This window comes from Ictalurus furcatus, chromosome 12 (assembly GCF_023375685.1).
Source record: "Ictalurus furcatus strain D&B chromosome 12, Billie_1.0, whole genome shotgun sequence".
NCBI classification, from domain to species: Eukaryota; Metazoa; Chordata; class Actinopteri; order Siluriformes; family Ictaluridae; genus Ictalurus; species Ictalurus furcatus.
In genome coordinates, this window is record NC_071266.1 from 21,032,889 (window position 1) to 21,057,567 (window position 24,679).

The 24,679-nt window shown below is 38.3% G+C and overlaps 1 protein-coding gene across 4 annotated transcripts; it reads left to right on the forward strand.

Moving 5' to 3' along the window:
- Positions 1–4,349: 4,349 nt before the first annotated feature.
- On the forward strand, positions 4,350–23,677 carry pip4p2 (phosphatidylinositol-4,5-bisphosphate 4-phosphatase 2). Of its 4 annotated transcripts, none has more exons than XM_053637693.1 (7): positions 4,350–4,586; positions 13,769–13,917; positions 15,624–15,730; positions 15,991–16,114; positions 18,167–18,219; positions 20,225–20,315; positions 22,513–23,677. In XM_053637693.1, the coding sequence occupies exons 1-7, from the start codon at positions 4,481–4,483 to the stop codon at positions 22,654–22,656; spliced, it is 774 nt and encodes a 257-aa protein (XP_053493668.1). In that variant the 5' UTR covers positions 4,350–4,480; the 3' UTR covers positions 22,657–23,677. The 4 variants fall into 4 exon arrangements, with proteins under 4 accessions (XP_053493668.1, XP_053493671.1, XP_053493669.1 ...); XM_053637696.1 differs by having other exon boundaries at positions 23,368–23,677; XM_053637694.1 differs by having other exon boundaries at positions 13,793–13,917.
- The last annotated feature ends 1,002 nt before the right edge of the window (positions 23,678–24,679 follow it).

The window sequence follows — 24,679 nt, forward strand, 5'->3', positions numbered from 1 at the left end:
TATGAGGGAGTGTGAGAGCAGTGACACCAAATTTAACACACCTGCTCCCCATTCACACCCAAGACCTTGTAACACTAACAAGTCACATGACACCGGGGAGGGAAAATGGCTAATTGGCCCCAATTTAGACATTTTCACTTAGGGGTGTACTCACTTTTGTTGCCAGCGGTTTAGACGTTAATGGCTGTGTGTTGAGTTATTTTGAGGGGACAGTAAATTTACACTGTTATACAAGCTGTACACTCACTACTTTACATTGTAGCAAAGTGTCATTTCTTCAGTGTTGTCACATGAAAAGATATAATCAAATATTTACAAAAGTGTGAGGGGTGTACTCACTTTTATGAGATACTGTGTGTGTATATATATATATATATATATATATATATATATATATATATATATATATATATATATATATATACATACATACATACATATATATATACATATATATATATATTGTAGGGAGTTAGCTCAGGGGGAGGGCAGAGCACAGACCCACAAGAGACGGAATGCAGGGGTTAAGGGTGTTTTATTTTAACTCAGTGTGTGTGTGAGTGCGTGGGGGGTCCGTGGGGGTGTGGCTGTCGCGTGACCTTCTTGAGGGCGTGTCCTTCCGTGCCGTCATCTACCGGTGTGTGTGTTTTCACCGCCCGGTGACCTCGTCCGTGCTCACACCTTCGGAGGGAGAGAGAGACGAGAGAGAGGGAGAGAGGTTAGTGGTCGGCGTGGATCAATATTACCGGGGTGCTCCGCGTTGCGCGTCTGTAGGCCGCTGGAGAGCACGCACAGATTCTGTCTCATCACCGCCGGTCTTTCTCTTCTTGTATGGCCGGAAGCGCGCCCTTTTATCCTCCTCCTCTGTCGCCTGAGTGGTGGATTTTTCCCGCCTGACTCCCCAATCACCGGCCGGCGTAGCATCAGCAGCCCCGCCCCGCCGTGACGGTCCTTCCGGCTGCTGGTGTGTTTGGCACGAGGCTGTCCGCTTCGTGCCGGTGCGGCAGTTGGGGAAGGAGCGCCTTTCTTCTCATGCGCGCCGGCTGTTGGTCTGTCGCGACAATATATATATAATCACACACACACACACACACACACACATATATATATATATATATATAATCTGGTTTGGAAGTAGCTTAACACCTGTCAGAACTGTTGGTGCATGCAACTAGATGGTATCACATGTTTATATCACATCAGATAGTCTACATGCTACCAAAAGTCTGCCTGGATCTGAGAGGGAGAAATATAAATCAGTTAACTGTGTGCAAAAATGTGTTGTTTAGTTCTTCCACCATCTATCCATTTTCTGTAATGCTTATCCTATACAGGATTGCGGAGGAGCCTGGAGCCTATCCCAGGGAACTCATGGCACAAGGCAGGGGACACCTTGGATGGGGTGCCAACCTATCACAGGGCACAATCGCACACACACTCACCCACTACAGACAATTTGGAAACACCAATCAGACTACAGTGCATGTCTTTGGACTGGGGAAGGGAAATGGAGCACCCAGAGGGGAAACTGCCGAAGCACATGGAGAACATGCAAACTCTGCACACACAGGGTGGAGGCAGGAGTGAGGCAAACATGCTAACCACTAAGCAACCATGCCCCCCTGTTTTGTTCTTTTGTTTTTTTTTTTTTTTTAATTGTCTCAATAGCAATGTCCTTAAATAATAAGTATGCAAGTTTGATTGTGCTTTGTATTACTGTTTAATATTTCCTTTTAGTGTGTAAGCTATATTAATTTTTAAAAATTACATAATTTTTTTTTATCAAGTGTTTTGTATTGTGCATGCTAGATGTTTTGATTTCATTTATTATTTTCTCTTCTTGGTCACAGTCTCTGAGCATACTGATGCTCAGTTCTACAAAAATAAGTTATAGCCAGTATATATCTATCACTACATTTGTAGACAGTTTATTATTATGTGCTACATCTGACCTGGACCAGAATGCAGACTGGACATGTACTTATATTGATACACTCAGCTGGTCATTCATACATTCAAACATTTCTGCAAATTGTAGTTAAATGGCATTTCAACCATTATATGTTTTATCATTTATACTGTTAGCATGGAGCTGTCCAGTAACAGATGCAAGGTCTTTTTAATGGTAACATTCTTTTCTTCTTCTTCTCTATGCTTGCTAGGATTTTCTTGTTGCCAATGTTGCCACCTCTATGGAGGAAAGACATGAGGAGATCTCCTATATAAACAGAGACTGGCACACTGGGTGATGGACATCATTACCATAACCTACAGGTGAGCAGGATGCCCAGTGTCTACCATGACATTCCACTGACGATCACAAATATTTTAAGTGTGTGTGTGAGAGACTTACCTGAAGTAATAGTCTTTTGGTTTTATTTCAGCCCATCACCCAATTCCTTCAGCACATAACATTGATAAAGATCAAACATTGAACTTGCATGAGAGAGAAACAAGCAAGAATTTTACTTCAAGAACTGGAAATACATTTAGGATACTAATGGACCTACGTGTGGGGAGACAATGTCACCTAGAGCAGGTTCATGTATTCATTCATTCATCTTCAGTAACAGCTTTATTCTGGTCAGTGAATCCAGAGCTTATCCTGGGAGCACACACTCATTCACACACAGAGGCAATTTAGTGTAGCCAGTCTGCCATTTTGGGAGGTGGAAGGCAACTAGAAAAACGCAGAGGAAATCCACACAGACACAGGAAGAACATACAAGACTCTACACAGACAATAACCTGGTGGGAGCTACCTGCTTCACCACCATGCCCCTCACCCAGAGCTGGTGAATGTGTTATTTTCATATGTACAGAATATAGGATAAACATATTTTCATGTGGTGCTATTTTTTACTCCATTTTCTTTTATTTGCGGCCATATGGGATGATATGGCCCTTTCTTTTTTTTTTCTTTTTTTTACTATTGACAATTTTGTTTTTTGGCTTCATTGGGGAAATAGTTTGAATATATCTAGCACAAATACCTGACGTACTGAAAAACATAATTTCACACCCTCTGACAAGCCACTGTCTGTCCTCAAACCAAGACTTGAGTGTAAAGCCCGACTTCCAGAAAAGCAGAGACGAATTCTCCAAGCAGGAGTAGGAAAACAAGGGTGTGTGGTCTACAACAAAAATACTTGAACTTGTGAAATTAAATTTAAACAATGCAATCGCTCTTTTGTGTAAAACACAGCAAGTGGGCATATTTCGTTTTTTTTTTCTGACACACCTGTCACTCCACTTCTCAGGTCATCATACATCTTGCAGACACATGGAGACCTCCTGCCAGATGCTGTGATTAGGAGTAGCTATGTTGCCATTTTGGACTATGGCCTCTTTTGATGAACAGAGGCCTGTGAGAGTGGAATCCCTGTCAACTGCTGGTTTCTTAAGCATCTGGCATAAGCAAAACATAATTACCACTGAAATAATCCTGACTCAAATATATCATGTACAGTATACAGTGTATTTGCCCAAATACAAGGAAAATATAATATAGTAATAATATATAAGGATAATACATCTTATATTAGGACCAATATGGTAATATTGACCCCTAGATGCACAACGTATTTTAAAAAAAAAAAAAAAAAAAAAAAACTAACATGGGTCACATGTGCAGCTGTAATTAGCATTTCATAGCTCCATTAGCCATACTAGCATTAGCTATGAGTTTTCTGTTCAGTAAACATCGACAATCCTAGCTCTCTTGAATGTTGTACCATTATGCTTGAAGTTAACTAATAATATTGTAACTGACAGTGTTAACACATTGTACTTACACTGGCCAGAATTTTGATTTAGTAACTATATCGACTTTTCCTATACTAACTTAACACTCATTTCCACAAGAGCATCTTGAACAGAAGTGTCACTTGCACCTAGTGGTGGCAGTGAAGTACCTTGTAAATAAATGAAAAAGTTCAATCCTGAGAGACCAGTGAACGAAGTAAAGATAATTGTTTATTGAACAAATGATGAGGTGATTAGTCTTGACAAAGTCTCGACTCTAAAAGAGTCCTCACACCGAGGAGATTTGCGCCTATAAGTCAATGTGTAATATTTTAAACACCGAAGCTTTTATCGGCACAAACAAACGAGACTATTTGGGGTGAATTTGGAGCGGGGGGGGCTGAGTGACGTCAGAATTATCCATAAATATTATTTTAATATCTCCAAAACCGAAGCAGCACAGACGATTGAGATTTATTTTGCCGACGTTGTGTTGGGTGGAGTGGGTAACTTCACGCATGTTCTGTAGTGCACTACATAGTAAAGGAAGTGCTTCTCTCACTATGCGGTTGCGTCCTAGCTCCGCCCACTTTACGTCCATGACTCCGCCCCCTCATGCTGCTGCTGGAGCAGTGCTGAAGTCTGTGTGTTTCGGCACCGGGCTGCCGGACTGACTGAGTGTCAGCGGTCTGGGGGTTGCTTTGTTTTTTTGCCTATTATTCTCAGTAAAAAAAAAATGGCTTCCGATGGCATGGACGAGCGTTCGCCGCTACTGTCGGCGCAGAACTCCGGCAATGTGACGCCCACGGCGCCGCCGTACCTCCAGGAGCCCAGTCCGAGAGGTAAATATACAAACCGGGGCGTCGTGATTGACTCAGAGCTGCTGAATCATTTTGGGCGTAGCGACACGCACAGAGCAGCACGTACCGCTGTAGCTCGCGCTTTAAGAGCCGTGCTGGAACCGAGATATCTACTGATGAACTGACATGGGAAAGGAAAGGAAATGTGCAAGAAGGCCTAAATTTAAAAAAGCATAATTAACAGGGAGGTTGTGTAGATTTGTAATGCTGGGGGTTGCAGTTTAGGCCAGCTGTCGTTCCTGCAGTCCTTCGGTGTGTGCGCGCGTGCGTGCATGTGCATCTGACAAAATCACTCAAACGCCTGTTAGTATGAAATGGAAGGAAATGTGATTTTTTTAAATTATTATTATTATTATTATTATTCTCACGAGCCTTTAATGAAGAGGACTGATTAAAGCGTGGCGTCGCTGTTTTGCCGTTTGTAACGCTTACTATGAAATGGTTACATTGTTTACTGTTGTGTATCGCCCGTGTATAGCCTGTGTTAGGAGAGTCCGTGGTTGCGTGAAGGTGTGAAGGACGCCCACTAGCCTCTATTGTGTAGTGTGCTGAGACTGAAATTGACGACGCCTGCGTCCCAAACCTACACTCTCAGAATAAACAGTACTGGACTGTACCATTCGTTGTTGCTGGGTTAGGGTACCATCACATCTTTTGCACATTTATTATCTTTTACCTGGAATAGTGCGTGTAGTATTCCTATTTCCTACGTTCAAAGGTAATTACGGTCCAGTTGTGTACATCTTTATAAAGGTATACGCTGTATCCACGTTCCCAGGTGAAAGATGGACATTAACGGTAGGAAAGATAAGAGTGCCATCCTAGCAGACAGTTTAATACCCTTTCTCTGAATGTTTATTGGACCATACCTAGTAGTAGGGCCTATGGTGACAGTCAGTACGTTTACATGGATAACAATATTCCGATATTAAGACGATACTCTGATGAAGACACTACCGTGTAAACAGAGATTATTGATGACCTTAATCCGACTAAAGTCATACTCGAAGTAAACACAAATGGAATTAAGACGTGTGGAGTATTCCTGTTTTAGTCGCATTATGGACGTGTATTACAGACATGTATACACCTTAATCACATTACTAACGTCGTGTGGGAGTTTTCACCGCATTTAGTGACAGGACACGTACACACACGGCAGTGCTCAACCGTTTGACAGCAAACAAGAGCGCACGGCTGCGTCCCAAACCGCGTTCTTACCTGCTGTATAGTACGTGAAATGCACATGTTTCAGCTACTATATAGTAGGTATGTATGTGGATTGTGACGCAGCCCACGGCTTCAAGCACTCGTCTATTTGCACGTATAGCATGACAAATAATTACCTGCACTTGAAGCTTTTCATAAAATTAAATATGAAACAGCCAGAACTGTATACGGTACCATAACGAAGACGAACTGTATGTTGATACGTGAAATTCTGGATGGGACAGCGTGGCGTGGGGATGCAATGACGTGTGACATTAATCGATCTATGTTCTATAACATGTAAAATGGGAACATGAAAGGAATATTGTAAAAGCAACTTGTGTAAACACCTTAATCAGAACACTGTCTTATTCAGAATAAGGTCAATAATTAGATTATTGCTGTCCATGTAATCATAGTCAATGTTTTCACCTATGCTTTTCTTGTGTTGCATATAATGGTAAAATTGCTTTTAGGCGAGGGATTCTGCAGTCCCATGCACTCTTCATTTTAATTTGTTCCTCCTTTAAAACACCTGGCAGAACTCATCAGCTTATTAGCTTTCTTGAGGGTAATACATGGGAGTATTGGGGAAACACTAAACTACACAAAAGCAGTATGACCCTAGAGCAGAAAAAGAATGGCATAGACTACAGGGCATTTTTATTCTGAAATACACCATAATAATGTATGCCTGCTAACCACAAGTTTAAATAATACAGGTGCAAGGTCCTAGCTACTAGATATAAAAATATTTGTAGGCTACACCTAGTGTCAAAATTGTATACCAAAAAAATAGTAGGGCAAAGGTTATTCTGGACTGATTACGATTATAGCAGCTATAAACAGTCCTTCCCTTACCAGCCTCTCTTTTTCTTTCAAATGACGACAACTCTGGTTACCTCAGCGTCTGCTGTCATGAAGACTTTCCTATATTGGAAAACTCAAGTTACCTTTAACTTTACCTCTGGTTGTTAGAAAGCACTGACACTGAAGACTGCTTCCAAATAAATAAACATTTAATCACATAAAACATCATTTAAAAACAATTACTCAAAGTTTCTTAAAATCTCTGTATGTGGTGTGTCCGTAATATCCCTGTATAAGTTGTTACTATAGAAACAATAACATATTAGAGTGAGCAAATTCATGTAAACCTTGCTGGCAGAACATCTCTCTGAGCCATTCTGGAAAATCAGTCAGCATTCTGAGGCTATCGTGTATGTGTTTATAACATAATACGTGCTTACTATCCACATATGCATTATGAAGAACAGCAGTTTATCAGCATTCAATCTGTAATGGAAATAAAAAATCAGTGCTCTTTTTGACATAACACAAATAACTACAATATGTTTTGAGAATCAACATTATAGAAATAAGAGAAGTAGCATTTGAATACTTCTTAGCAGTTCTCTACTTGTCTCTTATTTCAGCAAAGAGCATATTGCCACTTTATTGAAATCAAAGAAACGGAGCTTGGGAAATGTAACCTTTGAACAGAACGCTGGAACTTTATCTCTTTCCATGTGTTTTTCTTGACTAAGCTTTTAACTTCTTGGATATATAAACCCGGGGCACCCAGTGTGGGACAGTGGAGCATACTGTTGATTTACACACTGATCTTTCCATTTCAAATCATGAGTGTGGTGTATGAACAGTGAAGAATATTGCTGTATATTATATCATTAATGAATAAAACAACAGACCTGCTGTAGTAATCATTAAATATCAAGAATCAAATATTTTAAATAAATAAATAAATCAGCAACTCTGTGTCATTGTTTCCCTGTGTATATAACAGCATGTCCTGAAGTGTTTATTCCTCTTATTAAAACAGCCATTTGCTGTAACATTACAGTTTCTCTTAATTGAAACTAAGGGGCCCAAACATTCCAGCATGACAATACCCCTGTGCATAAAGTGAGCTCCATGAAGGCATGGTTTGCCAAGGTTGGAGTGGAAAAACTGGAGTGGTCTGTGCAGAGCCCTGACCTCAACCACACTGAACACGTTTGGGATGAAAAGGAATGCTGACTGTATGTCGGGCCTCTTCACCTGATCTCACTAATGCTCTTGTAGCTGAATTATTCACAAATCCTCACAGCCACACTCTAAAATCTAGTGGAAAGTCTTCCCAGAAGAGTGGCGGATATTATAACAGCAAAGGGGGAATAAATCTGGGATGGGATGTTCAAAAAGCACATATAGGTGTCCTGGTCAGGTGTCCACAAACATTTTTTGTGTATTATATACAATGAACTTGAATGACCTTGAAAGTTTTTTGGGTTTTTTTTTGGTTGGTTGGTTGTTTGTAATTTCAGTTATTTTAGCAACTTACCTAAAGTTTCAACTGGGAACAGACACCACAGATGAAAAATCCCCAGTTCCTTATTCCTAATTCCTAATTCTTCATACACAAGGGACTGTCTAAGCAAAGGTAACAGTTTGTGTAGGTGTTGTGATGAGAATTGGCATCCCAACAGAGACGTCACTTACTAATACAGATGGGCGACACGTCTAGAAGTCTATGGAACTGTACTGGAGTGATGAACTCAATTTTTCCATAAGTTATTCCCATAGTAGTTGTTTTGATGATAGAGGTGGAGGGTGTCTAATACGTCGTTCCAAAATCTCCCATAGGTTTCAGTTACCTTATTTTCATCGTCATTTTCATTCTCATGAAATGCCTGAGGCCACTTCCACCATAGAAATGTTTCATCAGCAGCATTGATTTGCAAACATGCACAATCAATGCTAACATTGTGGGTTTTATGTTTTTTCCTGAAATTCCTTGAAGTTGCCTTTTTAGGCAAAAACTAGGACATGCTCCATAATGGTGGTAAATAGGCCACTAATATGAGCAGATTTAGTAAAATATAGTCCAAATGTTTAGGGGTGACTGGGTGACCTACAACTGAAATTCCCACACAGATTCCAAGCCAAATACTTCCCAAACATTGTATTTTATGCTGGGTTCTTCCAAGGCCAGATTTGAGGCTGGGCAGCAACTGGCTACAGAATTCAGTGCTCTGTGATAGGAATAGGCCTCTCATCTTACAAGTAGTGTCAGAGAAAATATACCCTGGTTTACTAGAAGGCGCAGGTGCTATACTGATATGTGAGAGAAATTAATCTGCCTAGATGTTGCTGAGTTCAATGAGTTAGTCCCATTGAAAGTGCATATTCTGTGTCTTAGTAATGTAAAACAAGGCAGAATGAAAGCAGCTGTGGCTCTCTGTCAGTTCTCAGGACTTTCCACTGGGATTGAAACTAAACTGCTAGACTACTGATGCAAAAGAGTGAAAAAGAGCATTTTCCATTGAGATTGGATTTGTGAATCCAAGAGATTCTCTCGGCTTCCTTTCAGGTACTCAATACAAGATCAATACATTATCATGGCCAGTAAAGATACTGGCAGCTGTATCTCACCAGTGGAAATTACACTGTTGTTTAGAGACATGACCTGTGATCAGTGTGTAAACAGTTATGGGAACACAATGGCACTGATGCAGAGAAGCATGTTTTTGTCTTGTGCTCCTCATTACAGGTCTTGACTGAATATTGATGAGGCTGACCTGAATTCATCTAGCTGACCTCATTAAAGCATGCCCTTGTTCACAAGTGGAAACCACTCTGCCTTTATTAGCAATGTTGCTGGGAAAGTGAAAAGAAAAAAAAATAGAATCTGTGAAACTGAATATATCTGTTTATGTATATCATGTGACTCATGCATCCACTCTATCAGGTTGGGTGGTACTATTGTTTTTAGTTCTGAGAACACATTTTCGACCTGATTATAAAAACAGTGTCATGGTGTAGTGTCTAGTAGTTTGTTTGTGTGGGGGGTGGGAGTTTGTGGTATTTAACATTTCTAGAAGGAGTCTCCAGTGTCAATGGTCAAATTTTCCAGCATGGGACATAGTGGTTCCTCTTTAACATTACAGTCTACGTTCGTTTTGTCTTATCAACAGCTTAGCTAGCTTGTTAACAAGAACTAGCTTGTTAAAAATGAGGAATAAACACTTCAGGATGTGCATTCAATGGAAAATATTCAACTTTGGGGTGATCACAATAACATCACAATAACGGGTGCGGCTGTGCTCAGATGGTAGAGCGGGTTGTCCACTAATCGTAGGGTTGGCGGTTCGATTCCCAGCCCACATGACTCCACATGCCGAAGTGTCCTTGGGCAAGACACTGAATCCCAAGTTGCTTCCGATGGCAAGTTAGCGCCTTGTGTATTGGTGTGTGAGTGTGTGTGTGTGAATGGGTGAATGAGACACAGTATATAAGTGCGCCATTTACATCAAGCCACACCGTTGTCGATTATTTCCCTGTGAACCCTCGTCTTGTTTATTCCTTAAGAAGTAGTTCTATTGACCGCTATACCTTAAGAAATGACATTAATGTGTGCATGTGCTTTGTAATCCACCAAGCCAAATGTGTTTGTATGTATAAAGTCAGAGTCAGGTGTGAGCATTCCCAGCATAAACGCAAATTTTAGAAGAAAAATAGGATGAAGTCAAGGGGAGAGACAGGTTTCTAATAGTGCACTGTTAATCTAATAATGGAGGCAGATGCTACCAGGTCTGTGATTTCACACTGCTCTGGTTTAGTCGATAATTGAGAGGGTGCATAGAAGAAAGACAGAGAATATATGCATATTTAGGCCTACCTGGTCTTGTTTAATTTTCAAGGTGCTTGCATGATGAAGCATCATTTAAATTTTAAGCACATGATTACTACTTCGAGTAAAATTCATCTGCTCTAATGATTAATCAGTCCAGTTTATGATAAGTGCTCTCTTGTATGTGTAGAACAATGTTAGATGTAGTAGGTAAGTAAGATGTTATATTCCATTAAGTTTCCTGTGAGTTTGGTTGATTTACACTTCCAGCAAGTATTATGGGCTTTGTTATAAATAAGTGTGTTGTGGTTTGTTTGTTTGTTTGTTTGTTTGTTTTTTCTTTTATTTGCAAGGTTTACAAATAGAAGTAAGCTTATATGGTTAGAGACCCCATTAATAAGCAGATGTGATCTACCACAGTCTCATGTTACATGATTAAATTTGTTTAGGAGTTAAGCATTAGATGGTAACTTCTGCATGTACTCCAATGGATTTAATGAATGTCATTAAGTATTACTCCAATAGAGGTTAGTGTTGCTTAATGCATTACAGTGGTATATTTCCATCCACCAAATCCTGTAGAACTATAGATAAAAAAAAATTATCTGACTAAGCAGGTGCCGATCTAATACGCTTTCCTAGTCAAATTCATGTAATATAAATATAATGAACATCTTGATCATATTGATATTTGGTTAACTTTTAACTTGCACACCACTATAATGCTCAACTATGGCCTCAGATAGTTAGCAGGATATTGGAATACCTGTACACAGATCTGTTATTGACCAGAATAGCATCACACTTCCTAATTTCTACTGAAGAGTATATACAAGTGCTTAACCTATTTACAAGCCTAGTTGTGTTTTAGCTCAAAAAAGCAAGCAGTTGCACTCAAGCTATCACATGCACAGTACACAAGAATTGTTCACCTGGTGCAAATATTGCTTTTAAAATAGTAATATTTTCGATGAAATATTATTATAATATCAAAACCTGATTAAAGGCAGTTTAATAATTATGATATGACTGCGCTATGATTGAATTGCTTTTATTAAAATTAAATTAGATTGCTGTTTATTGAATTGCTAAATACTTGTGAACATGGCTGTTGCACATCTTCCTGTTACAGCACTGTGCTACTGTTGCAACAGTTCCTTACAATATGGCTGAAAACAAACAACTAGTTTATCAATGCAGGGGGGGAAAAACTAATTAGATTGTTAAAAAATGCACCATTTTTTAAAGAAATTTTATAGAAAACTGTGCATCATGGAGTGTCGGGAACCATATGCACCTTGACAGGGAAATCTGTATCATAATTAAGTATTATATTAGCCTCGTAGCTCCAGTGAAAAACCAGAGAAACAAACTTTGTACACCAGACTTGCGTTTTGGTTCAATTGGACATTGTGTGCACTTCATTTTTTGGCTGAATGAATATCAGAGCACGAGGCCAAGCCTGGCTCAACTGCTGAATATGGAGTTGATGTGAGAGACTTTATCAAATCATGACACTTCCTTAATCCATTTAGCTTTTAGATTGAAAGTCTAGCCTACGAGTGTAAAAGTATGGCACAGAGTAGGCACGAATTCAATCTACAAGCCAATCCTCAGCGTTTCAGTCTGTGGTTTGAAATGGTTGAAATATAAAAAAATTTTGTAGTAGACAGCCTGTTGTTTCATGCTTTATATATAAATATATGTAATATATTTAACATGCAATGCAGAGCACTTTCCTTTTAAAAACACATAAAACAGTCTATGTTTACACTTACATTTACACACTGATCTAACCCCAGTTTTAGGGGATTACTGATTATTATAATGATGCTTGGTCTAGACTTTGAGCGTTCTCATTCTCCGCTTGGCACAATATTCAGTTATTAGCCAAGCCAAGCTTGTAATGCAGGATTTAGGTCATTTTCATAATCCAATATTTCACTGTTCATAGAGTAAAACCTCATACAATACGCTCCATTATTGGAAAAATAAAATATTGTTATCCGGACTGTTTAGTCATATTGCTCCTGTTGCTCCTTCATATTGAGAAGGATCTACAACCCCTGGCAAAAATTATGGAGTCACCACACTTGGAGGATGTTCTCCTGGTTTTTTTTTTTTGGTTTTTTTTTTTTTACTTCGTAGCAAATAAACAAATCACAGATATGACACAAAACAATTTTTGTTTAATAGCTGAACATTCTGGTTTTGTAAAACATACCTCAAACAAATTGCATGAAATTGTTTTAATTAATTGCATATTTTTTTCCAAATCAAGTAGAGGAAGAAATTATGGAATCACTCAATGTTGAGTAAAAAAATGATGGAATCATGAACAACAAAAAAAATCACAGTTAGTCATTTGCTGCTCCTCCTCCAGCTTTTATGACTGCCTGAATTGTGTGAGGCATGGACTTCACTAATGAAAAACAATATTCTCCATCAAGCTGGTTCCAACTTTCTCGAATAGCGGTTGACATCAGCTTTACAGAGTGGAGTACATACTCCTTGCAGAATCTGCAAAATGTTACTTTTTTTTTAATTGCATTTTGTTTTGTTTGTATTTAGGTCTGCCCTGAATAAACTGTTTCACATAATGTTTACATATAGTCCACAAGACACTATAATAACTGAATTTACACAAATGAACCAGTTCAAAAGTTTACATCCACTTGATTCTTAATCCTGTGCGTCGTTACCTGGATGATCAGTGACTGTGTTTATGTTTTGTGAGAGTTGTTCATGAGTCCCTTGTTTGTCCTGAGCAGTTAAACTGCCCACTGTTCTTCAGAAAAATCCTCCAGGTCCTGCACATTCTTTACTTTTCCAGCATCTTCTGCATATTTCACCCCTTTCCAGCAGTGGCTTTATGATTTTGAGATCCATCTTTTTGGGCACATTCGATTGTATGTTTTTCGTTGTCTGAAAGACATTTTGTTAACTGCTTAATGGTTGAAATTGTTTCTGTGACTAAAGTAAATCTGAAGTTAATGCCATGTATACATTTATTTCCGAATCAGTAAGTATATTTTTAGTAAGTAGCTTTAAACAAGTACATTTCATTTTGAACTTTTAAGTAATGCCTCCTGGGTGAAGCTTGTTCATGAAGCTGTTTGTGAAGATGCCAAGAATATGCAAAGCTTCATCAGTAATACTCTTATTAGTTTCATGAGTAGATTTTTGGAAGGTAACGTGTGTGCAAAACCAAGGCATGAAATATAATATTCTACTAAATGTTGTATGTGTTTTTATTTATATATATATATATACACACACACTTGTGTGTATGTGTGTGTGTAACTGTGTGTTTGTCCTCTGTTAGCTGAGCTTCCTCCCCCATACACAGCCATTGCCAGTCCTGATACAGGAGGCGTGCCAGTCATTAACTGCCGAGTGTGTCAGTCTCTCATAAACCTGGATGGGAAGCTCCATCAGCATGTTGTGAAGTGCACGGTCTGCAATGAGGCCACGGTAAGAAAGCCTCTTGTTTTCTACAACTAATGCTTAGTCATGCACAGAGCCAGTCCTTCATTCTCTCGCTCTCTCTCTCTCTCTCTCCCCGGTCTAGCTTCTGCACAGCCCTAAGTGATGTCTTCACACAAATCAATCTTTGACAGGAAGAGAATATAGTGGAATATAATTTGTGGTATTTGCCCATCTCTATCTCAGACTCTGTGCTCTCTATACTTTGGGACTAAAACACTTGACTAAGTGTGGATTGCAGTGTGATTCCTGCAAATTATATTCAGCATAGGATTTTGGTTTATATTATTAACAGTATTAGTACTATAAAGTGAATGTACTTTATGATTTAAACCAAAAACAGTGAGACAGTGAGAAAGACAGACTGAGAATTCCCATAAACCCCCAAGATTTCCATCATCCTCCACAGCCATTGTGTATTTTGCATTGATGCATATTGATATCATATAATTACACAATCTGAAAGCTTATTTATCCGAATAAATTAAATAGAATGTTGCCATTTATTTATCCCAAGAAGCTCATACAGCACAAATGCATCTTTCACTTGTAACTAAGCAACGCCACATGCAACAGCACATCCGCTTAGTCATGATGAGAAAGATGCACTAGAGCATATCACGTGATTTGGAGGTTGGCGTGTGTGAGCATTCATCCTTGTGGTGCTTTTGTGGTGTGGGAGAAGCGATAACAGGCCGTGATTGAGGGAAAAATTTTAAAGCAAAATCCTTTATTTATTTATTTATTTATTTATTTATTAATAGAGACACAAAAGACGTACACCAGAAATGCATTTTTTGGCATTTATTATTTATATGTTTGTACCTTGTGCATTGCAGTGTTGTAAACCTGAACAAGCAATCTTTTGTTGTGATATTTATACCCAAGTCTCATCCTTGCTTCAGTGGATAATCTCACCTGGATACTGTAGAGTTGAACCTAAGTACTGCTGTGTGAATCATAAAGATTAACAAATCCCAAAACTTTTACTCACAGTATGATCATAACATCCTTTCTACACACTTGTTTTTCTTTAATAGTATACAGTTGTGGAAGAGTAATGATTTGTCATAATGACACGCATTTTATAATCGTATTGACACTACCCGGTGTCACCTTTACATTCCTCTGAAGGTTTCTTCCTCATGACATCTCGGGGAGTTTTCCCTTGGCACTGTCATGTCTGGCTTGCTCGTTAGGGACCTAAAGCTATATCTGTATTTCTGTAACGCTGTATAACACATTTCCTTCACTCATCTGTTCTGGCCTTTTTATTCTTTGCTGATTTGGTCTCGTACATTAGCATTAATTGGCTCTGTTTTCCTGTCTGACCAGTTAAAACTCGTCCATTTTCCTGTCAAACTGACTTTATATAAGAATTTGTGGTAACGATATGGTGGTTCTGTCTAGACTCAAATTAGAGGGATTTCTAAGGTGGATAAACCAGAGCTTTGACCTAATGAGGTTAATCACAGGCTACTGAGTCATTCTGGATATTTGCCGTAATGACAGAAGCATTATATGGTGTTGATGGTGGGACATGCTTGTACACATTTCAGCAGAAGTCGAATATTTTCTAGGCAAAAGTGGTCATTTACTCAGGTAGAGTGTCTAGTGAAAGGATGGTAATAATTATTTTTTAAAGATTAGTCTTTGAGAACTAAAAATCTCACTTTCTCATTTCCTTTTCATAGCCAATCAAAAACCCACCAGCTGGGAAAAAGTATGTCAGATGTCCCTGCAACTGCCTGCTAATTTGTAAAGACACATCCCGGAGGATAGGATGCCCTCGACCCAACTGGTAAGTGTGATCAAGGCTGTCGTGTTACCACAGCTGTCTGAGCATGAATTTGTAGGGGAAACGTATAAAGCAGGTCTGTAGACATATGCTGACAGAGCACAGGCAGGTCAAACAGGTACTGAGCTCTTTGAAGTACAGGAAAATACTTGCATCTGTACAAGAGAGTGAGATGGGGTTTTTTTTTAAACTGATAGCAGCATAGAAGGCACAGTGAGAGGGGGGGAAAAAGCACTGACATCATTTGTTTGTATGACCCACAGCAGACGGATTATCAACCTGAGCCCAGTGATGGTGATCCCAGAGGAGCAACCTGCACAGCCGGCACTTCCTATTCAGCCTGAAGGCCTGCGTGTGGTGTGCGGCCACTGCGGCAACACATTCCTCGTATGTACAGTATTAATCCATTCCTATACAATCCTATCCTTTTCCATCTCATCCCATCCTATCCTATCCCACACCCTAACTATCATCAACCAGCCTATCAACTAATTCTCAACGACATTTCAATAGTTTGTTTGTTGATATTTAATAGATGGGTCAAACTATGTGTATAGATTTTCAGTTTATCCCTTTGTATTTTAACATTATTTATTATACATTGGACTATCCAAGTAACGTTATCCTTGACTAATATATAATTCGACAGTTTACTGTTACGGTTACAGAAATATTTAGGTTAAAAATTAAATAAATATATAAATAAATAAATAATCCTGTAAAACTAACTCATGGTAATTCAGCTGTTGGGTTCAAACTGGTAGGAGTTTTTGAACACACATTGTACACCAGCTCCTGTGTCTTCGGACCTGCTAGCTAATCTTAGAAAGCCAGCTCACTACTATCGTCCTCGGAGACTCTTAGAGAAGTCTTTTCCTTCAACTAAGCCCAGCTAGCTTGCTACTAGTGCCTCTGTGCTGATATTCTTGCCAAATAACTACAAATCACTGCATCAGAGATTAGCATCACAATAAAGCACAAAACAGCCAATGTTAATGAGCTTACATGCTACCTTAAAGACGAGCTCTAGTTAAATTATAGATTGTTTCTACAATCTATCAGTACTCTGTGACAGTCTCATTGATGTGCACAGTAAAGATTTTCTTGTAACACCTCTGTAATACTGAGGACATGAAAATAACAGCAGCAGATAATGATGTACTGTGTATGCTACAATACCAAATATGTCAGAACGCCACTGATATCTGTATTATTTAGGCATCCTACGTAGTGCGGCAAATGCAGTTTGGGATACAGCCTCAGTGAATCCTACATTCTCAGTGAACGTGTATTGACTTGACTTGGTACCCTCAGCCAAGATTAATGATCAAGTAGGGCAATGGTAGCTCAGTGGTTAAAGCGTCGGTCTAACGCTCAGTAGGCCCAGATGCTCAGATGTATGAATTGGATAAATGCAAGTCACTCTGGATAAGGGCATCTGCCAAATACCATAAATGTAATGCATATATATATATATAATATATATATATATATATATATATATATATATATATATATATATATATATATATATATATATATATATAATGTGTGTGTGTGTGTCTGTGTGTGTGTGTAATATGTATATAATACCTTTTGTTTATTTATTTATTTATTTATTTATTAAATTACCATATTTTACATCCCTATGCTTTCACTCATTTATCGGGTTTTATCATTTGTAAATGCTCACGATCCTAGTGATAGCTAATTAAATTCTGCTTGTACAGGATGTTGCCTAGATTTCTTCACTATTATATATTGGAGTAAATTATGGATTTAGCACAGGATGCCCAAGTAGAAAACTAGAATCACTCATTGCCCTGGACGTGTTATCAATGCTCCTGTTATGCCTTTGGCGTTTAGGGTAGTGATGATGCTGGGTCCCAGCCGTCCTCTGGTGTGCATGTTGATGATGCATCTGCTGCCCGCAAGGTCCTATTGCTCATAACACCGTGAATAACAAGACTGAATAAAAACAGCTTGTGATCTGATAAAATGAGTAAAATGAGCATGGCATTATTCTACCAGTAACTAAAACTAACAATTTGCATTGTGATCTACACGGGCAAAATGCCTGTGCTCAAATTCATCTGCTTCATGCAACATGCTTCAACTGCTTAAATGCATCTGTATTCTTTACCATGAATATTTCATGTTTTTCTTTTACATCTGTTGTTCCCTCTGATATTTATTGCTGTTGCATTTTGCCTTTGAAGTGTGTTACTTTAATTCATTTCTTGCCTGTGTAAATCCAGCATTGAATTATGTAGAGGCTACTTTAGATTTTGATTAAGAATTAGTTTCTCAAGTAGTCATTGTAACTCATTATAGGACTATAAAGTGACCCAAGAATAACAGACCACCTTAACCCAATAGTAGAAGAGTATAAGTGTATGTTTGACTTTGATTTTTGTTTGTTTTGTGTCCTGCCCACAGTGGATGGAGCTCCGATTTAATACGCTGGCCAAGTGTCCACATTGCAAAAAAATGTGAGTGAGTCACATTTATCACTTTGCCATGTTTAAATCTTTGTGATATAGATGTCTTAGGCTTTTGTGTTGGGACGCTCATGACTGGAGATGCAATGTCACCGGCATACGATTTGCAATCTCTGAGACTCATTAATCAAAGCGTGATGCACATTTCTGGCAGGAGGTCAGGTCTTGGCACCTCAGGGTAATGCAGAGAGGAAGAGTAAACATACCCAGAGTGGTAGTGCCAGTAATATGATGCCCTGCTCCCATTGCCCAGGCTGGCAGGATCTGCCAGAGCAACTGCTATGGAGTGAGAGCAGATTCATGCTGATACAATGTAACATACAGATGGAAAAAACACATTGAGATGGCAGTTGTTACAACCGGCCTAAACAGAACATGCCAAACAAAAGGTCGCTGTTTGGATTTAAATATGCAGATATTTAAGAGCCTATGATTGGATCATTATTGCAGTGATTTAATATGTTTCAGCTAGCAAATGCTTTTAACCGTAACTGATGCAGTGTGAAGCATCACATTTCTTAAACAACTATGTCAGAAGATGTATGCTGTGGTTGTGGAAAAGACGTTACTGTGTTTCAACAAATTATTGGCCTGGATCAAGAAAAGAACAGTTCAGCGCATTATTAACACCTGGAAGGATACTGGTGAACTGTCGATTTTGCGGAAGAATTGTGGTCGGAAAAAAATCTTGAACGATCCCGATCAGAGATTTTTAAAATGCTTTGTAAAGTCACATCGTAAAAAATCGACAGTAGAACTCGCAGCAATGTTTAATAGTGAAAGTAAGAGCATTTCCACATGCACAATGCGATGAAAACTTACAGGATTGGGACTAAACAGCTGTGTGATCACAAGAAAACCACTTATTAGTGAGGCTAATCGGAAAAAACGACTCCAATTTGCTAGGGAGCATAAAGATTGGACTGTGGATCAATGGAAAAAGGCCATGTGGTCTGATTCCAAAGCGATGGGCAGTTTCTCAGAAAGGTGTTCAACTTTTTCCTTGATGCTTTACTAGCAAACATCGACAAGTAAGGAATAACACTCAACCGACTGCTGTTATAGGAAACTAATCCATGTCAAAGCAAAGCAGATGGCCACTACCACCCCGAAGTGGATCATTTCACCTGTAACACCATGGCCCGAAATCATGTCATTTCTCTTATACCACAGCGATTTGCCGCTGATTTAAAATCTTAGATTTATTATGAACAAAATGCTTGTTTTTTAACCATTTATAGCTACATTTAACCTTATGGAATCTCTGCAAGACAACTTAGTTTATTTTATGGCTTATGTTGTTATTATTATGTAGCCACTGTAAACAGTCATTCCCCCATTAGCCTCTCTTTATTTTTTTTATCTTGAAGGTAATAAGAAAAACACAGCTTGTAATGTCACTGAGAAACCAGAAAGTGTAAACAACTCTGTCCTACAGACTTTCCTGTGTTGACAAAACGCTAACCTTCCTTAAATGTTAAATAAATGTCTCCTAAAGCGTCACCATATCACTGATTATACAATATTCTTTGCTAAATAAAAACATTTTTTTTTTAATATCTGTTCATTATTAGTCTTAGATATAAAAATATAACCACTTTGGAATTATATGATTCTAGCTCACAATTTTTGGTGATTTTAAGCCCACCACTACTTGAGAGAAAGGCATAAGCATGTTAAGCCACCTGATTTGTCATGATTTAAAAGGAGGTTTCCGAATCACATGAGAGCCATGTGAAGTATTAGTAAAAACCCAGCAGGGCTAGGAGGGAGCCATGTGACCCCCGACAAAGTCTGAGTACAAGAATTTACAAAAGAGACAGTTTATTTTCAACCACTTCAATGGATCTGTTTTTCTTTCCAACTAACTAACTAACTTAAAATGGTAATTACATTTTTACACAAATCCCAGTTTATTTATTCACAACCCTTAAAGCAAGATAATCCACTCGCATATTTAATAGTATTTAACAGTATGTAATGTTTTTGTCTCCAGCTCTTCCGTTGGCAGTGCTCTACCCAGGAGACGCTGCTGTGCTTACATCACAGTAGGAATGATCTGCATTTTCATTGGAATTGGACTAACGGTGAGTACTGATCCCAACCACAATATACTTTTATATACGGTGGTGCTCGAAAGTTTGTGAATCCTATAGAATTTTCTATATATCTGCATAAATATGACCTAAAACGTCATCAGATTGTCACACAAGTCCCAAAAGTAGACAAAGAGAACCCAATTAAGTAAATTAAATGGGACACAAATATTATATGTGGTCATTTATTTATTGAGGAAAATGATCCAATATTACATATCTATGAGTGGCAAAAGTATGTGAACCTGTAGGATTAGCAGTTAATTTGAAGGTGAAATTAGTCAAGTGTTTTCAATCAGTGGGATGACAAGCAGGTGTGAGTGAGTGCCCTGTTTTACAGGGATCTATCAAAGTCTGATCTTCACAAGACATGTTTGTGGAAGTGCATCATGTCACGAACAAAGGAGATTTCTGAAGACCTCAGAAAAAGAGTTGTTGATGCTCATCAAGCTGGAAAAGGTTACAAAGCCATCTCTAAAGAGTCTGGACTCCACCAATCCACAGTCAGACAGATTGTGTAGAAATGGAGGGAATTCAAGATCACTGTTACCCTCCCCAGGAGGAGTGGTTGACCAACAAAGATCACTACAAGGGCAAGACGTGTAATAGTTCATGAGGTCACAAAGGAACCCAGGGTAACTTCTAAACAACTAAAGACCCCTCTCACATTGGCTAATGTTAATGTTCATGAGTCCAGAATCAGGAGAACACTGAACAGCAATGATGTGCAAGGCAGAGTTGAGAGGAGAAAGCCACTGTTCACCAAAAAAATATATTGCTGCCTGTCTGCAGTTTGCTAATCGAGGATGGTGGAAAAATGTTTTGTGGATGGATGAGACCAAAATAGTATTTGTGGTTTAAATGAAAAGCGTTATGTTTGGAGAAAGGAAAACACGGTATTCCAGCATAAGAACCTTATCCCGTCTGTGAAACATGGTGGTGGTGGTGGTATCATGGTTTGTGTCTGTTTTGCTACATCTGAGACAGGACGACTTGCTATGATTGATGGAACAATGAATTCTGTATTATACCAGTGAATTCTCAAGGAAAATGTCAGGACATCTTTCTGTGAATTGAATCTCAAGAGGAAGTGGGTCATACAGCAAAACAACAGCCCTAAGCACACAAGTCGTTCTACCAAAGAATGGTTAAAGAAGAATAAAGTTAATGTTTTGGAATGGCCAAGTCAAAGCCCTGAGCTTAATCCAATAGAAATGTTGTGGAAGGACCTGAAAAAAGCAGTTCATGTGAGGAAACCCACCAACATCCCAGAGTCAAAGCTGTTCTGTACTGAGGAATGGACTAAAACTCCTCCAAGCCGATGTGCAGGACTGATCAACGGTCACCGGAAATGTTTAGCTGCAGTTATTGCTGCACAAGGGGCTCACACCAGATACTGAATAGATTATGTAATATTGGATCATTTTCCTAAATAAATAAATGACCAAGTATAATATTTTTGTCTAATTTGTTTAATTGGGTTCTCTTTGTTTACTTTTAGGCCTTGTGTGAAAATCTGATGATGTTTTAGGTCTTATTTAATGCAAAAATATCGAAAAGTCTATATTAAAAAAACGACATCCTTTAAAAAAAAAAAAAAAGCATCTTGCATTTTGTGCTGTTTTATATGCAGGTAGGTTTTACTGAGCATTGGAGAATCTGTGACAGTTCTTCTGGAAACACTTCTTTCTTTTTTCTTTTTTTTTTTTGCATGCACAACCCAGCAGCCTTTATGCTGTAATGTTTTGTGTGTTGGGTTTTTTTTTTGGGGGGGGGGGGGCATCTGAAAAGTGGTCTGTTAGGTAATATTCTTGTTGCTTTCTTTACTATTTAATATTCTTGTTGCTTTCTTTACTGACATCCAAACATTTTTCTGTAGCATAAATTTTTTGGTTGGAAAAGTAATGTTTGGAAGTACAAGATGTTTTTATACTCAACAATGCAGAAGTCATAAAATTAACATCTGTAACTAAATTTGTACTAAACAATAAGAGACTTTTTATAGTACTATATACCAAAAATATATTTATTTAAAAAAATAGAAGTTACTTACAAGACAGAAAAAGATTAAAGTCAGCTATCCTGAGTCAGATCTAATAAACTGTATCTGATTCTGTGCTTTTGTGTGGTGTTTTTTTTTTTTTTCTTTCTTTCTTCTTTTCTTTTCTTTTCTTTTTTCTCTCCTTAGGTTGGAACCCAGGAATTTGCCAGCAGGTACCATGCTACCTATGTGTCATGGGCCTTTGCGTATCTGCTCGGTCTTATCTGCCTGGTACGGGCCTGCTACTGGGGAGCAATTAGAGTCAGCTATCCAGAGAACACCTTTGCATAGATAAAATGTCCGTGATCGTTCATTTAACCCTTTTAGGATTTAATTTTATCCTGATTTTAACAGGTGTACATTTGACTGGTCATTCTATCTAGGTGAGCTATAATTGAGGCTGGAAATTTACACATTATATTCTGATTGGGTGTAAAATATATATATATATCAACAGTCTGACTGATCAAATATTTAAAATATAATGAAATCAGCATTGGGAAATGATCTTTTGATCAATTGGAAAAAATATAAGTTTGGTACGTACGCCTCATGGATTGTTGTAACTCCTACTGGATAGACTGTGCGTGCGTGTGTGTGGGTGTGCTGCGTTTTGTTAACGACTTGACCAAAATGAACAATTTGTCCATTGCACTACAGTTTTATGCAAATATCCTGTTCTTTTTGCTGCTAGTTGTCAGCTGTAAAAAGCTGCAAGTTGTTAAGTATTAAAAGCTGCCCACACTGAACAAGGTACTGTGTTACATTTATAGAATCTTACATCTTACACATGCCAATGTTTGTGCTCATATCTCTTGGGGAAGAAAATTTCTCACTACTCTTGAATCCGTATTGTTGGAGCCGCTCAAACCCGCAGTGAGATTATTGCGGCTTTTTAGAGTAATTAAATACGGCATGCTTACAAACGTCAAAGCTCATGATTTGACTCCAGTGAGACTTAAATGTTTTGCATGATATTCATTTGATTCATTTTTACCACAGGTCCGTGTTCCTCTGTCAATGAAAGGTCACTATGGAAGTTTTAGGCCCTAATTTCCAGCCTTCCTCTGTATACGTAGAATGGAAACGCCTCAGCTATCTTGTTCATGCTAATATCACAGTAGTTCATTAACTTTGGCAAGGCGACTGGGCACAACTGTAGTAACTAATCCTGTTCTGAATGTGAAGAGCAAGTTTCTTTGTATATAGTTTATTCATTGCACCTAGACTAACTTAAGTTGGAGTATGGTTTGGCTCTTTTTAAAAATGGTAATTTATCAATAAAATAAAAAAAGAACTCCCTTTCTGTCCATGTCTGTGTCTGAGTTTTTTTTTTCTTTCTTTCTTTCTTGTCCTTCACAACTTTTTGTGAAAAGAATCATAAAAGATTGTATGAAATAAATATTACCCACTATAATTAGGAGATTTTTTTTTTACACTATTTCTTAAATAATAGTATTTTCTCTAAGGAATATGTGCCCAAATTGTTGCTAAGAAACAATGCCTAAGCCATGCCTAAGAAACTTTTAGATATATACAAGCAAATTGTCATTTTGCTATTATTTTTAATTTGTCTGTTGTTGCCCTCAGTATGCCCTGTTTCCCTGTGTATATAAGTTATGGTTGTAAACATGTGAAATCTCTTTATCATCTATTATCATGGGCAAAAAACAACTTTCAATATAAGAAAATAGTCACAAGTCATATAATGTTTAAAAAAAAAAAAAAAAAAGCATACACACACATAAGCAGTTTCAATTAAAAAAAGTTGGACCCATGACTACAGTGATGGGCTCAAAGATAACTTTTATAATTGCATAATTTACCGGTTTCTTGTGGTTGTCAAACTTTCAGAATCGACTGTTACATGATCAAAGTCATGTGCAAGAAAGAAATCCTGCCTGAGAGTGTCTCACCAAATACAGCACCTGAACTTCATCAAGCTTCATTAAAACTAGAGCTGGCATTGTGATGAGACCAAAATCAAACTTCATCAAGATCTTTGGCAAAAGCTGAATACATACAAGGAAACGCAGCTGATAAAATGTGTGTTTTGGGTGGTTTAATGGTTAGTGGTTTGAGGCTCTTGTGAAGATTGACAGTATCGTGAAGTCTGTTACTTACCCGGATATTTCAGGCCATAACCTGAGACATTCCTGGAAAAGAGCTTGTAAAAGCTTAAACTCGTATTCCGAGTTTAACTTGCCAAATTTAACACCTGTGGGTTTGTCAGGTCTAAAAAATGGAGAGTACAATTAGATATTAAGATTGACTGATGTCAATCAGTAGGACTGTAGTCAAGACTGCCATTGTC

Coding starts and splice junctions, on each gene's coding strand:
- pip4p2 (XM_053637693.1), top strand. CDS start 4,481: ATGGCTTCCGATGGCATGGACGAGCGTTCGCCGCTACTGTCGGCGCAG. Junction 4,587..13,768: donor CCAGGAGCCCAGTCCGAGAG/GTAAATATACAA, acceptor GTCCTCTGTTAG/CTGAGCTTCCTCCCCCATAC. Junction 16,115..18,166: donor ACTGCGGCAACACATTCCTC/GTATGTACAGTA, acceptor TCCTGCCCACAG/TGGATGGAGCTCCGATTTAA.